Genomic DNA, 15,595 nt, shown 5'->3' on the forward strand with positions numbered 1-15,595 from the left:
CACGCTTTTAGGCACCAAAATTGTTTAAGTCATACAGATGTGCAGTCATGTGGTGGTACTTTAACACTGACAACAGACATTTTCCTCCTAGCAGCTCTTCCCCTGTTCCTCAGGCCAGCCCCACCCTGCCTGCCACTAGCCTCCTCTCCACAGTCCAGCCCCACCCTGCCTGCCACTAGCCTCCTCTCCTCAGGCCAGCCCCACCCTGCCTGCCACTAGCCTCCTCTCCACAGTCCAGCCCCACCCTGCCCACCTCTAGCCTCCTCTCCACAGGCTGGAGCAGGTGAGCTGCTTCCAGAGGACCATGCCCACCTCTCGTTCCAAGGAATCCTACACGCCCTTCTGACTTATCTGCCCCGCATCCCCACACAGAAATTTAAACCAAAAAGCCCCTGCAAATTTATCCTTATTTCACAATTCTTGAACTTTTGCTTGCCCACCGACTGAAACAACATTGTTTTTGTTTTGTTTGGTTCCACAATTATTCGAGTTTCGCCAGTTTTAAGTAGTATTACAGCAGTATGAATGCCAAGTATTTGAAAATTAAGTGTTCCTACTTTTAATTACTTTCCTATTGGTCTAATTATTTATAATTATTTGTAAATCAGTTACTGACACTAGCAAACTAGATGTCTTCCTTCAAACAAATGTTAAGTAAAAAATTGTACCCTAGATTACAGATGCATTACATTGGAATTATCTTCAAACAAACAAACCTAACCTACAAAATATTTATTTTAACATAGCATAACTCAAAAGTATCTCAAATAATATATGTTAATGAAGCAATCCTTTACAAATACACATTATTAAACATTTTCATCCTAACCTGCAAAAATAACTATCAATGCTGCAAATTCCATTACATGGCAATAAAAACCCAGAAGGTAATTAAAATTTGCAAAGCATGCAATTTTAGAACAATTCGAGCACAGGCAATTGTTACTAGTTGTGCTCCAGATACACTGAAAGAAGTCACATATGTCTGTTACTCGCAGTTGACTCTATCATAAAATTAAACATGCAGTCTAGGATGAATAGAATAAATAGCATTATTTTATATTCTACCCACAAGACATTTCTTACGTGTTTTCCTTAATTTTATCTTCATTCTTAGAGAGGATAAACTACTGGGCGAATTCTAGCATAGCAATACTTTGTATCCAAAGTGAGGGCTAGTGTTGAATGAAGAATGTAATCAAATGCTTTGTTCTGAGCAGACGACTAGGTTACAAATGGACTTGACACAGCGCTGACCTCATCCACATCTTCCTTAATGCTTCACTAGTATCTTTACCTTACTCTCTCTTCATGCTTAAAATACCACTTTCTCAGGTGAGGAAGCATTTGGGGAGAGGATCTTTGGAGAAAAGTAAAGCTTGCTGACATGCGAAGGTGCCGGCCAGACAATTTAACACATTCATTAAATAGTTGGTATGGCATGTGAGCTCAAGGCCAGCCTGGTCTACAAAGTTGAGTTCCAGGACAGCTAAGGGTTACACAGAGAAACTCTATCTAGGAGGAAAATAAATTGGCTCCTACACTGTAAGAGATAAATACTAGTGTTGCAGCAAATAAAAAATTATCAACAACTTTGGAAATCAATCTTAAAGCAAGAGACCTGTATATGTCAGTGTGTGTCCTGCTTCCTTATGAAGTAACTACAGCTGGATCCAATTAGCTAAGAGGCCAGCATGTCCCCCTGTCTTTACTGACAGCCAACATAAGTCCCTTTCACAGACTTTCAGCCTTGAAATGCTACCAGAAACACAACTGATCCGCAGATATCCTGAGTTCACCACAGCATAACTAAAATGTGTAGGGGCCACTTACTGCCATACCAGCGTGGTAACTTGTGCCACAAGCAATAAGAATCAACCGCCGACACCGCTGGATCTCCTTAATGTGATCTTTCAAACCTCCCAAGTTCACTGAAATAGAAATTTGTGTATATAATTACTTAGAAAAGAAGCGTATAAGACAGGCAATCACTTTTTATCAGTATCCACTGTCAGTTTGAAATTTTAATACTGTTTTAAGCAATTCACACTCCTTTTTGGAAGACTTATTTGCTGAAGTTATGTAAATTAACAGTTCGAGGTTTTACTGGCTCCTCACCGAATCTGCATTCACCCCACTCAACCACCAAGGAGTACAAACAGGCATCAATTCTATTTTTAGTCACTTTTCATTCCTCTCTGTAGATTAAAATTTACCTTAAAGAAAAACTACAGGGACAGAGGCAGCAGATGAGTTGGTACTGAAGCTGGATTGGGAGAGAGGATGCCAACAGGGCATAAGGACGTTTTCAGAGTGACCGAGCTGTTGGCGTGACTCTGCTGAGATCATGATTGTGACTGCTACAAAGGTCTGTTAAACCCAAAATCTTATCAGGAAGCTGAGGCAACAGAGTCAGCTGATGCTAGTAACTCAAGAGCAGCCTGGGCAACATAGCAAGAGCCTGTCTCAGAAAGAAAATTAAACAGAATGCTACATTTAGAGTGATGAGGTTAGGGCTGCAGCAACGGCTCAGTGGTCAAGAGGACTTGCTGCCCTTGCAGCGGACAGAAGCTCAGTAGCCAGCTCCCACGCGCAGCTCCCAACCTTCTAAACTCCAGGTCTAGAATACCTGACACCTTCTTCTGGCACAGGCATGCACACGGTGCACACACCTACACACAGGCAAAAACCCCGTACACACAAAATAAGTCAATCTTTTCTAAAAGTTGTTTTTAAATGATGGTTCGGGTAGGTGAGATGGCTTAGCCAGTAAAGGCACTCACTTGCTGCCGAGCCTCACGACCCGACTTCTACTCCAGGACCCACAGGGTAGAAGGAGGGAAACAACGCCTGCCTGCTGTCCGGGCCTCTACCTATAGCCTACACATGTGCCCACACACATACACACACCAGCCAAGCTAAGAAAATGAATGATAGGTGCAGGGCTGGGAAGATGGGCTAATCCATCAAGTGCTTGCCACATAAGCATGAGTGTGGCCCCCAGAACCCACTTAAAAAGCTGGGCGTGGAGGGGCATGCTTACAATCCTAGCTCTGGGGAGAGCAGACAGAAGGATCCTTGGGGCTCAGGGCCTGGCTACCAAGTCTCAGAGAGAGACGCTACCTTAAAACAAAAAATAAAAACAAAAACAAGGTGGAACAAGCCCGAGAAACAGCACCCAAGGTTGACCGCTGGCTTCCACATACTCACACGCAGGCACACTTGTATGTACACACACCCCTGCCTCCTACCTAAACACACGAGCATGGGTAAATACAATCAAACATACAAAATCATTATTTTTATTAGGTCTAGTTCAATAAACCTACCTAGAAAATGAGCTTTATTATGTTTATTCCTATAACAAACTCCAAATTATGGTGATACACTTTTCTAAAAATACTTCTTGTCTTCAAAGAGACTAAACTACTGCCAGACCCTGCAGCCAAATGAGTAATATGCATTGAGATCATTTAAGACTATGCATTCACCCTGCCTTAGAGAATAAAGTAACCAGCTTTATTATGTGTTGGAATCCCATGCAATCAGCTTTACAACTTTAGCTAAATGCATAGCCTTACCCTTATGTACTAGGTCATGGATCAGACCCAGAATAATGCATGTGTGTTGTAGTTAATCATTTGCCAAAAGCAGCAAACAGGCTGAAAGCAACCTTAAACAAAATATCACATATATGTTGAAAGTAACATGTGCATATAAGGCTGTTTGTCGTTTTGAGTGCTGTTCTGGGCCAGTTACTTCCTCCCTTGTAAAACTCAAAAGATTTGTATAAAGATTACTCATTTCTTTCCCATACCGTGTTTTCTATGTTGTTCAACAAAGTCCTTTGTTAGGGACAGCACATGCAGACAGATCAGACACAAAAGAGAAGCAATCTTGACAGACCGGTCAGTCATATATAACAGACATGCCACCAACAGGCCAGCAGCCACAGACAGAAGACACGGGGGAAAGCAGAAAACTCAGATTTGAGCTCATTCTTGGTCAAACTACTCTAATAGGGAGCTTCTGTTCTCATTCCTTGATGCAACACTGATGTATTTTGGTCTCCCTGCGAGGCTCTTTAACGTGGTATTGACGTAGGAACCCAGCAGTGCTGTTTGTACACAAACCCACTCGTCTCTCAGCCTTTGTCATCGCCACTGACTTAGCTGCTCCAGTTCCAATGTTGGCATCACTTGAACTGTTTGGACATCTCTCCTCTCTGCACACTTACCACAGCCCTCTATTGAAATTCTCTGGATGAAAATCGATGACCCCAACATTCTCTCAGCAACTTTTTTTTTAAATTACCAAAACAGGCTGGTAATGGCTCGGCGGCGATGTCTGCTGTGCAAGCTTGAGGGCCTGATTGCGGATCTCTAGTACTCGCATGAAAAGCCGGGCGTATGATGGGTGTCTGTAATCCAGCATTGAGAAGGTGGAGACAGACTCTGACCTCTGACCTCTGACCTCCACATGCATACAAACACACTTGCCCGCATATACTAACACCCCCTGATCCCTACACATCAGTAAAGTAGAAAACAAAACAAAGCAACAGGAAGTGCTACTGGTTTCCCAGCTGACTTAGCACATGCACCACACTGCTTACGGTTTTCAAGTCCCCTGTGATCATTACCTGGGTCCCTCCTGGGCCTGCTCTTAATCAAGCCACAGTGTAGCAGCACACTGTTTCCACAAGCCTTGGAGTAGGCTGTGAGGGCTTAAGAAATGTAACATGTGTTACTCTGGGAAATTGCTGTGTACTGTTGAACCCACTAAGAAATTACCTCTGGAAGTGGGGTTACCCCCCTCCACACCACTGCAGACACAAGAATGTTTGTTCTCTAAAATCTGAAGATGGGTCGCCCCACCGCCCCATCTCTGTGATAGGGAAGAGAAGAAAACAGTAAAAAGTCCAAGAGTAAACAAAAAGAAATAAAATTGTCTCCAAGGAAAAGCTCCTTCTAACAGTTGTTACTGCCAAGGGGGGAACAAAGGCTGAAAACTTAGCCACAGAAGCTTAGCCATGGTGAGAAAGCTAAAATGGGAATGTCAGCTGATCGCCACAACATCCCATGTCAGTTTCTGCTGTACCCAATTTGATGTCATCTCTGTTGTTACTTGGAAGCCTCCCTCACTTGAGGAGCCATTCTACCCTGACTGAACCCCAACTGACTGTGTTATAGAGGCCTTCGCCGTCAGTTTCTGCTAGATGTTTGAGTGCCCAATTTAGTATTCTGTTCTCTTTTTCTTTGGCTTGCCATATACTTAATAAACTCATTAATTCAAAACCAAATGTATGGCTATAAAACAAAACAAAACAAAACCAAAGACTGGAGGTTGAGGTGGGATCATAGAAAAGCTAGTTAGGTAACAATATAAAAACAGACAAACTAGCACGGTGGGGCATACCTTTAATTCCAGGGGCAGCTGGATATCTGTGCATCTAAGGCTTTCCTGGTCTTCCAAAGTGAATTCCAAGCCATTTGGGGCTACACTCCTCCCCACACCTCCCAAAAGAGCAAACAGTCTAACAATAGAGAGGCTAGGATTGCAGTTGGAGATCAAGGACAAGAAGCCAGACACAGTAGCACACGTCTGTAATCCCAGCAGACAAAGGCAAGTGAATCTCTGTGAGTTCAAGGCCAGCCTGGTCTACAACAGGACAGCCAAGGCTACAAAGAGAAGAAAAGAGGGGGGGGGGGGGGAAGGAGGCCAACAGGGAAATTGGTCTGAAATTCTCTTTCATGAGTCTTTGTGTGGTTTAGGCATCAGGGTGACTGTGGCCTCATAGAACAGGTTTGGCAATGCTCCTTCTATTTGGGAGACTTTTAGTGACTGCTTCTATTTCCTTGGGGGTTTTAGGTCTATTTACATTGTTTGCCTGATCTTGATTTAACTGTGGTGGGTAGTATCTATCAAGAAAATCATCCATTTCTTTTAGATTTTCCAATTTTATGGAGTATAGGTTTTTGAAGACTTAATGATTCTTTGGATTTCCTCAGTGTTTGTTTTATTCTCATTTTCATTTCTGATTTTGTTGATTTGGATACTGTCTCTCTGTTTTAATTAGTTTGGCTAAGGGTTTGTCTATCTTGCTGATTTTCTCAAAGAACCAGCTCTTGGTTTTGTTGATTCTTTGTAGTGTTCTCCTTGTTTCTAATTCATTGGTTTCAGGCCTGAGTTTGATTATTTCCTGCATCTGCTCCTCTTGAGTGTGTTTGCTTCTTTCTGCTCTAGGGCTTCCAGGTGTGCCGTTAAGTTGCTTGTATGAGATGTTTCCAATCTCTGTTTTTTGGTTTTTTTGTTTTGTTTTTTGTTGTTGTTGTTGTTTTGTTTTCTTTCTTTCTTTCTTTCTTTCTTTCTTTCTTTTTTTTTTTTTTTTGGGACAGGGTCTCTCTGTGTAGCCTTGGCTGTCCCAGACTCAATTTGTAGACCAGGCTGGCCTCGAACTCACAGCGATTCACCAGCCTCTGCCTCCTGAGTGCTGGGATTAAAGGCGTGCGCCACCACCGCCCGGCTTCCAATCTCTTTATGAAGGCACTTAGTGCTATGAACCTTCCTCTTAGCACTGCTTTCACTGTGTCCTATAAGTTTGAGTATGTTGTGCCTTCATTTTCATTGAACTCTAGAAGTCTTCAATTTCTTTTTCCATTTCTTCCCTGACCCAGTGGTCATTTAAAGCCCATCTATAACAGAGGCACCACACTGAGCCCCGGCCTCCATCCACCTCCTCTGGACAGCTCCTCTCCCTTCTTTCTTAGACGTACTTTCTTCTGCAACTCTTCAAACACCAGCTCTGGAGCATATTGTACACACAGCTCACTGCACTCACAGCCTCCTGATCAGTCCCCAGCAGTGCCCTCAGCTAACGCTCTTCCAGCCTGCGGAGCGCTCTCATCCGACCGCCACTCACTCACAGCTTCCAAACCCGTACCTTCTTACTTCGTGAGGCCTTCCTTCACCGCAGCATCCTTTTCCTCCATGTTTCCTAAATTCAATATTCAACTCTACACATTTTCTAGTGCTAGGATCATGTTTTACTTTTATTCAAGTTGATGATTATACATGGCACACGATTAAAATACTGAGGGCAAGACTACACCAGCTACGGTCTACTCCTCTGACCCGAGTTGAAGACGAGAGTCCATGGTCATAGATGTCTGTAAGCTCCTGTGATGTGTGCTGTAGAGACCAGTGCTGCATTTTGATTTCTACCTTCAAAGTGAAGTGAAGTGCAAACACGAAAGACCTCTGCAGAAAGAAGCTCATGCTTCACAACTTATGAAAGAAACCTAGGGGCTGGAGGGATGGCTCAGCGGTCAAGAGCACTTGCTGTTCTTGCACAAGGCTTCGGTTCTGTTCCCAGGACCCACATGATGGCTCCCAACTAGACAGACTCCAGTTCCAGAAGATCTGATGTCCTCTTCTAACCACCAAGAGTACCAGGCATGAATGTGGTGCACAAACACACAGGCAGGCAGCACTCTCTCACACACAAAACAAATAGATCTGAAAGAAAATTCTAGAAAGAAACCTAGCCTGGTTGACACATGAAACCTGAACAAGAAGACAGTTTTTTGTTTTGTTTTGTTTTTCAGAATCCACAGTGCCCAAGACATACAAAGAACTGGCCCTGACAGCCACAGCAGGAACCCAGGACGCGACCCCTTTCACCATTTTTTAAGTCTACCACTTGGTGGGGTTACACATATCACACTGTTGGGCTCCCATCCCTACTAAACAACTCTAGAGTTTTTCCATCATCCCCAGGGGAAACTACCTAGGAAACCATGACTCTCCACCATCAGCCCAGCACCTGCTCCCACCCACTTCCTGTCTCTGAATCTGATTACTCTGACTCCACCCTAAGGGGCAGCCACACTTTGATATCTGGCGGTCTCAGTTGTCCCATAGATCTATAAAAAGACAATACATTTTCAGGTTGCTAATGGCGCTCCCACAAGAGACTGAAATGACAAATACAAGCGTCATTACCAGTGTAGTCATCAAAATTGACTCTTCCTCTCATTGTGTTCACAACAGACTCCGGCTGCTCAAAGATCTCTTTCTGCATAAATGAACTAAAGTTGCCTACAAAAACAGAAAGTATAGGATTAAAACAAGAGCAAGCAGCTAAGAAATCAGTACACAATTAAGTCTATCTCTTTTCACATAATCTTGATAGATGAAACAAAAGGTCATGTGATAAGGAATATTCAGACTGACTTCCAAAAAGCCTGGATGAGTACTTTATGCTACATAAAAAAAATGAACAAGGAAGTTCACTTTTATTTGCTTAATAGCTGGAAGTTCATAGTTCACAGAAGAGGAGCATGAAAATAAAATTTTGAGTCAAATTTAAGTTCAATTCTTCAAGCTCTCCTTTACTATGTCACCAGGAAAACTCCTTACTTATAAGTAAGATCAGTACTTACTTCTTAGTGTGGCCTGTCGTGTGGCTCATGGAACTGTACAGACTGTAGTTCTACAGTGTAATTCCAATCAGAAAGGAGACTAAACCTCCTAGCAGTTAACAGCAGTACACACTATGGAGGGCACACTGTTATCAGACACTGTTCTTACATCAGCTTTCTGGATCCTCAACATAACCTTATTGAGATGGATTCTATTTTCCTCTCTTAATACATGAGAAGGCTGAGATACAGAGAAAACACAAGGGTACTGAACAGACGGGAGGCTATTTACCCTTACAGAGCATCCTCATAAACGCTTGGTACTATGTCCATCTTACAAAGTTAAAAACAAGCCATAAGTTAGTTTCAAGAACTATTCTAAAACCAGCAGATAATTTCTCCAGAGTCATCCTTTTCTGGATTGACCCTCCGCTCATCACACGATGATTTCACCAGCTTCATCAGCAGTATGAGAAGCAGAATGCACCCCACGTCCCAGCATCACAAGACACCCACCCTTCATGATCTGCTGCAGTTCCATCTGGAGGGTTTGCACAGCTCGGCCAGGATGGTCTCCTGCGGTCCGTTTAATTCGGTGGATAGAGAGCCGGCCATCCACCACTGCTGCAACATCATCATCTTCAAGAAAGATGACGCGATTGGTATGCTCTATCACAGCACTACAAAATGGTCGGGGAGAGAGGTGTTCTCAGTGAGCAAGGATGCTGTCACCAGGGATACTAACATATGCACCACGCTCCAGCACTACCTCGCCCTACACCTCATGTGAACTGGCAATGCCTTCACTTCCCACAGGGCCATATTAAGGATGTGGTCATTGTGAACAAAAAATAAAGTGGAGCTCTGCACAGTAACCTAAAACACCAATTAGACAAAACCGGAAGGCATGGCTAACTCCACCTCATTCCAGTTCTCAGCAAAGCCTACCATCTTAACCCCTAAATGTTTCTAAAAGCTTCCTTCCATGTCATCGCCACTGACGAGTACAAGCTGCTGCCAGCTCTCTGTCTGGCTTCTGCAGTACAGTGTGTCAGTAGTGCAGTCTTGCAGGAGGCTTTAGAAATAATACTTGTTAAAAAATTGGCTGAGGTCTTCAAAAGTTGGAAGAAGCATTTATTCTGGGAGGTGACACTGGACAGCTGTGTTTCTCTGGTTCCACAGCTACCTTCTACTGTCTCCTACTGCCACCTGTTCTCCTTTTCTGCCCAAGTCAACAGCAAAAGGTGATGCTATTCCAAAAATTTTCTTCACCCAACAAATCACTTTTCTGCCTCCTTCTGGCTCTCAGGAAAACTTCCAGTTGCCTTGCATGCCCATCTCACTCTAGTCACGCTGTTTAATGCATCCCCAAACTCACAGGTGTACCACCTGCAGCGCCAATGTTCCTCCCCAACCCTTCACCTAATTAGCTCCTGATCTCCTCTTAGCTCACACTGAGCTTCCCTCCCTTAAAAAAGATCTCCTCACAAGGGGTTAAGTGACCCTGTTATAGGCACTGTGTAGCTCTTGTCACAGTAGGAACTCCACACATTTGCCTTAAAATGTCTCCTCCACTATGGCAGACCAAGTAGTCTGTTCATCTTACCGTTCTCCTGAAGCTAGCATATGTACAGCTTTCCTCAATAAGCATGTAAGAATGAATCAAAAGTTGATATGCTAATGCAACTTCTAGTTCAGTCATGACTGTCAGTTCTCTGTAGCAAACCACTTAATGACAGCAGAGACACTCAGATAACACATTCCCTCAAGTACTAAGTGGTATCATTTTCTCTTTCTTATTTCCTTTTATTTTCAATCACAGTGAATGAATCAAGAATCTGCAGACAATTGGTGGTTCTATTTTACTCCTACAGTATTTGAATTACCAATGCCTCTAAATATTCCACTATGCTTTCTTTTAGAATTTCAGTCTTCTTTTGTAGAGGAATTATGCTGTAAGTTAACTCTAACTGTAAGAGCTAAAGGCCTGCATGAGACCCGAACTGCAGTATCTCAGCAACTCTAACTGGTAGAAAAGCAGTGTCTCCTCCCTGTAACCTCTGGGTACACCTCCTAAAAATAAAACAAAACAAAAACATCCAAAATAAATGCACTAGAATAGATCTCTAAGGAAAACCATTCTTTTACTGCCCCATGTCTAGCAAGGTGGCCAATACTTTTTTAACTAAGAGAGTTCTGAGTGAGGCAACACTTAAGGGTAGACTAAGTGATACAGCACATAGGTTTTTACAAAACGGCTTCATGGTTTGGGGAAGTTTTCCTTAAAATTCTCTTAAGTCAATGAAGTAAGCTCACCTTGCATCAGAAGCAAAGTAATATTCAACTGCCTTTTCCTCAACAGGGAAAAGGCATGTCGTGCTGTCCACACGGGAGAGACCGCAGCTTCCTTTCTTGTCTTTGCCTAGAGCACACACATAAGATAAAATCAGCAAGCACTGACAATCACGCTACAAATGTCATAAATATGTTCATAAAGTCATGAACAAAAAGAAAAAAGGAGCAACAGAAAACTAATTCGGTAATTCTCAAACGTGAGGTAGCTCACTGGAAATCCATGCAATAAGCCAGTAAGAACAAAAGAGCAACTACAAAGCCTTCGTGGCAGGCCACAGTGCCGCATCGTGAACTCTGCAATGCTAATTCCTTTCAGGTAGAAATCCAACAATATATTAATAATAACTTTTCAAACTAGAGATATGCCTCAGAGACAAAGAACACTCACTGCTACTGCAGAGGACCCATGTTTGGCTCACAGCACCCACATGGGGGCTCACATCCATCCATAGCATCCAGACTCCCTCTCCTGCCTCCCTGGGTACCAGGTACACTCGTGATGTACATAAACACAGGCAGGCAAAACATTCATACACAAAATAAAACTTTTAAATTAAAAAACACGATCAATATTATGCAATGAAAATGAAGACATAAAGACAGACTAGTGTAGGGCCGGGCGCAGTGGTCCACTCCTGCAATCCCAATACTCTGGGAGGCAGAGGCAGGCGGATCTCTGTGAGTTTGAGGCCAGCCCCGTCTATAAAATGAGTCCAGTGTGACTATCTGGAATAATTTAAGAATGAAACCAAAACAGCACTTCCCAGTCAAACTCAAAAGCAGAGAAGATTGTCCAACTTTAAAACATAAGTAGACACTGACTTACTATAGGAAGGCAGCAACTGCTCACAAAGGCACAGCTCCAGGGGATTCCATTGCAGTGCTAATTAAATAGCTACCTGCCTTTGGAAAAAGTCTTAAAACTAATCAAAAAATTGAATTTTAGGCCAAGGAGCTTAGTAGCACTGAGGGGACAGAAGCTGGCAGATTTCTGTTGAGTTCAAAGCCAGCATGGTCTATATAGCAAGTTCCAGGCCTGTCAGACCTACGTAGCGAGATGTTGGAGAGATGCTCATTGGTTAACAGCACTGGCTGCTCTTCCAGAGGATCTGGGTTAGATGTCCAGCACCCACAAGGAAGCTCACAATCTGTAACTTTAGAGCCAGGGGACCCACTGCCCTCTTCTGGCCACTATGGATACTGCATGTATGTGGTACATAGACATGTATAGGCACTCATATACATAAAATTAATAAAATCTCAAAAAAACTTTAATAAGTCTTAAATAAAAGCCCACTAAATTGTTTGTTTCTAAAAAGAGCAAAATCACATGTGTATGCCCCTAATCCTAGTATTCTGCAAGTTGAGGCAGGAAAATCAACAGTTTGAGACCAATCGTAGCCAACACACACAATCTAAATTGAAAAACAAGTAAAAGTAAAGCTCAGAACCAACATTTTAAAAATCAACTAGCTGGGTGATGGTTGCGCACTCCTTTAATCCCAGCACTCAGGAGGCAGAGGCAAGTGGACTTCTGTGAGTTCGAGGCCAACCTGGTCTACAGAGTGATTTCCAGGATAGCCAAGGCTACAACACAGAGAAACCTTGTCTCGAAAATCAAAACACAAAAACAAAAATACAACTAGCTTGGTTACTACATGTCCTAAAGCTGAGAATCACTCCAAATATTTAGAATTTCATTGTTAAGAGAAGTGTATATGATTGAAATATTTCAAAGAAGCTGAGGCATCACTGCCTATAAATGTCTAAATCCTTTCCCATTTGGGGATTCTCTCACTTAACTGAAATGGAATACAGCATCACCTGTTTTTCACGTAAAGAGGTGGCTTTAAGCTGGAGACTATCACAAAAGCCTGAGAGGCCCCTCCCCCACCAAGACTGTTCTCTTGACAGCGTGGCACCGAGCCCCACACCATCTACCTAGTGGAACCAGAGAAACACAGCTATCCAGTGTCACCTCCCAGAATAAATGCTTCTTCCAACTTTTGAAGACCTCAGCCAATTTTTTTAACAAGTATTATTTCTAAAGCCGCCTACAAGACTGCACTACTGACAGAGGACTCTGGAACCGCAGCTCCGGAGTCCGCGTTCTCGCTGGTGGACTAGTCTTTCTTCTGGGGTGGGTGGGAGAGAAGTGACACAGCAGGAAAAGAGAGTACAGCAAGCACTGAAGAGTGTTTAAGGAAATAATTTTCTCAAGTAAAATGTGCAAGTAATTGTCCAAAGATGAGCAGGTCAAGAAGGCAAGAATTACATTATCAGTCATTAAAGTTTCAATTTTCTGAACACAGCACTCCCCTACCTGCTGCATGGAAAGCTCTTGGCATTAAGTAAACAAAAGGACACTGTTGTTTTCTTTTTCTGTGTAATTCAATAAGACGATTTGCATAGAGACATGCCAGTGGGGTATACCGCAGCACTCAGGAGGCACAGCAGAATTAGGAGTTAAAGGACAGCTTTGGCTACACAGCGTGATTGAGGTTAGTGCAGACTATATACGAGATCCTGTTTCAACCTCCTCTCAAAAAAACAGAAAGAAGTAAAGAAACTGTTACTGGAGAGATAGCTCCTCAGCTAAGAACATTTCCTGCTCTTTCAGGAAGACCCAGTTAGGCTCCCTGAATCTACATCAGGCAGCTCATAACCATATATAATTCCAGCCCCAGGGGATCTGATGCCTCTGACCTCCCAGGGTACCTTCACTCTCATGCACACACCCACATGCAGACATGCATGCTTACATGTGATAAAAATAAATAATCATTAAAAATAAATCTTTAAAAAAAAAAATTCAACCTGGGAGTTGGAAATACAAGCCAGTGGAAGAATGCTTGCCTAGTGTACATATGGCTTGGGCTTAAAAACACACCCCAGGACCAATAAATAGTCACAAACTCTCAAACATAATAAAATGACTCCAAATTAAAATACAACAATCAAAATACCAATGTAAATATAAAATGTAAAACGTCATGCACTAAATAAAGACCACTTCAATCTAGTCCAGCTGAAAGTGAGGTAAATCACCAGGAAATGGCTGCCTAGGTTCAGGGTTCCTTTCCTAATCTAAGTAGGCAGCCTGCATGATTTTAAGACAGGAAAAGAAAGAAAAAAAAATCAATATGAAATAGCCCTCAAACCTCCCATTTAAAAAAAAACAAAGTTGTTAAATAATGCAACTTCCAAAATGGCAAAAGCAAACAAACAAAATATATTTTGCACATTAGAAAATTGTCAAAACATTTCCCCATAAAATAAGCACATTTTTAGAGCCTCGGTTCATGTCAAAAACAAATTAGTAACTGAAGGAAGGAGGTGACGCCCTCCGTCATGCAGAGTGCACTCCCACCTCGTTCTGCCTGTGATCCCCACCATGAGAATTGTGATCCAATCTGAGTCCTAGCTAAGGATGTACAAGAGAGAAAAATCCTCCTGTCAGAGTGTTCACAACACGTTTCTCGAGCCTAGACAGAACTGTGTGACTGTAGGCACGTGTGCACACAGATCTGAGCGGCCAGCACGCACTGCAGCGCCTGGAGCAGGGCTCTCGGCTGCTGCGCTGCACATCCACGGCAATGCCACGGCTTACCTGTTCTGTATAGAATGGGGATGTGATCTGTAGAAAGCTTATGCTCGCTCCGCACCCCAATCAGGAGAGGGCTCCCTCGCCTGGAAGGCAAGACGAGTCAGAATCAAACCTTTTTCATAAATGAAGCACTAACAATGAAGTTCAAATGATTTAATTTCCCCTCTGAATTGAACTAAAGATATAACAAAAAACAAACCAACAAACAAACAAACAAACAAAAACTACATTAGAAAACTGAGTCCCTAGGCCACACCTGCCTGCTTGTAGCAAACAGTTTGCAACTTGCAAATTACCACTGCATTGAATTCTCACTGAGACAGTGAGGCCCTTCTCCTGCAGCCTTCACGCCTGACAGCAGCTCTGAGCGTGGGCAGGGAGGCCGTGCGTCGCAACACACTCAAGCATTCCCTCCCTGACCCACTCAGGAAGAGAGTGAGTCTTTTCCTTCAGTTCCACAGACACCACTATATCCTCAGCACCCTGCCTCCAGATTAAAGCTGTGCGTGTCCTTACTGCTCTGAGAACTTTACAATCATCTCTAAATGTCCTTGCAAAGCCACTGGTGGTGCAATTCCTTGGAAATCTGTCTGGCACACGTTTCCAATATATATGAAGAAACTTAATGCTTTGGGTCTGAAATTAAAGAATATCCCATATCCAAACTGATTAAAAAAAAACAACCCACTGTGCTCACCAAAGACAAATCACAAGCCAAAATGTATTCCCTTCCCTCAGAGGTTCTGTTAAAGAGTAGTACAGAAAGAAGCAAGAGTGTCTAGGACTGAGCACAGCCACGCCTCTCAGGACACAGCGAGGGGCCGCTCACAGGCCTCTGAAGATTATCCTGTAACCTGAATGTTTCAAAGTGCATGTCATCGTTAGTCCTTAAAAAGTCTACTATACCTTGTGCCAACTGCTTGCCCAGGAAAATGAACACTTTTAAACACAAGTGCAAAAGCACCTTCCTACGGAGGAAAAGGGAACATCAGCAATATTTCTTGTTAGCAGTTACCAAACAAAAACATTTAAATCACACTGGCTTCTACATAGACACTTCTTGTTCACACTAGTGCTCTTTTGCACTAGTTCTCAAAAAGTCTCCATGTAAGATGACTCAGCAAGATCTCCATAACACCCAAACCCGAACTTTACTAACACTGACCGCTGAGCTCTGAGGAAGAGACCATCTTTTATCACTACGCTTACT

At 43.0% G+C, this 15,595-nt stretch overlaps 1 protein-coding gene across 1 annotated transcript in view; it reads right to left on the bottom strand.

Moving 5' to 3' along the window:
- The window catches only part of GFPT1 (glutamine--fructose-6-phosphate transaminase 1), a 52,750-nt gene that overhangs the window by 18,868 nt on the left and 18,287 nt on the right, over positions 1–15,595 (bottom strand). The window contains exons 7-12 of the mRNA XM_084765252.1: positions 15,292–15,353; positions 14,389–14,468; positions 10,740–10,845; positions 8,940–9,103; positions 8,005–8,100; positions 1,834–1,931 (exon numbers count right to left, since the gene is read on the bottom strand). Of these exons, the coding sequence (XP_084621378.1) occupies positions 1,834–1,931; positions 8,005–8,100; positions 8,940–9,103; positions 10,740–10,845; positions 14,389–14,468; positions 15,292–15,353 (606 nt within the window). The remainder of the gene's footprint in view (positions 1–1,833; positions 1,932–8,004; positions 8,101–8,939; positions 9,104–10,739; positions 10,846–14,388; positions 14,469–15,291; positions 15,354–15,595) is intronic.

Source organism: Acomys minous, assembly GCF_964271855.1.
Source record: "Acomys minous genome assembly, chromosome: 17".
In the NCBI taxonomy this organism is placed as follows: Eukaryota; Metazoa; Chordata; class Mammalia; order Rodentia; family Muridae; genus Acomys; species Acomys minous.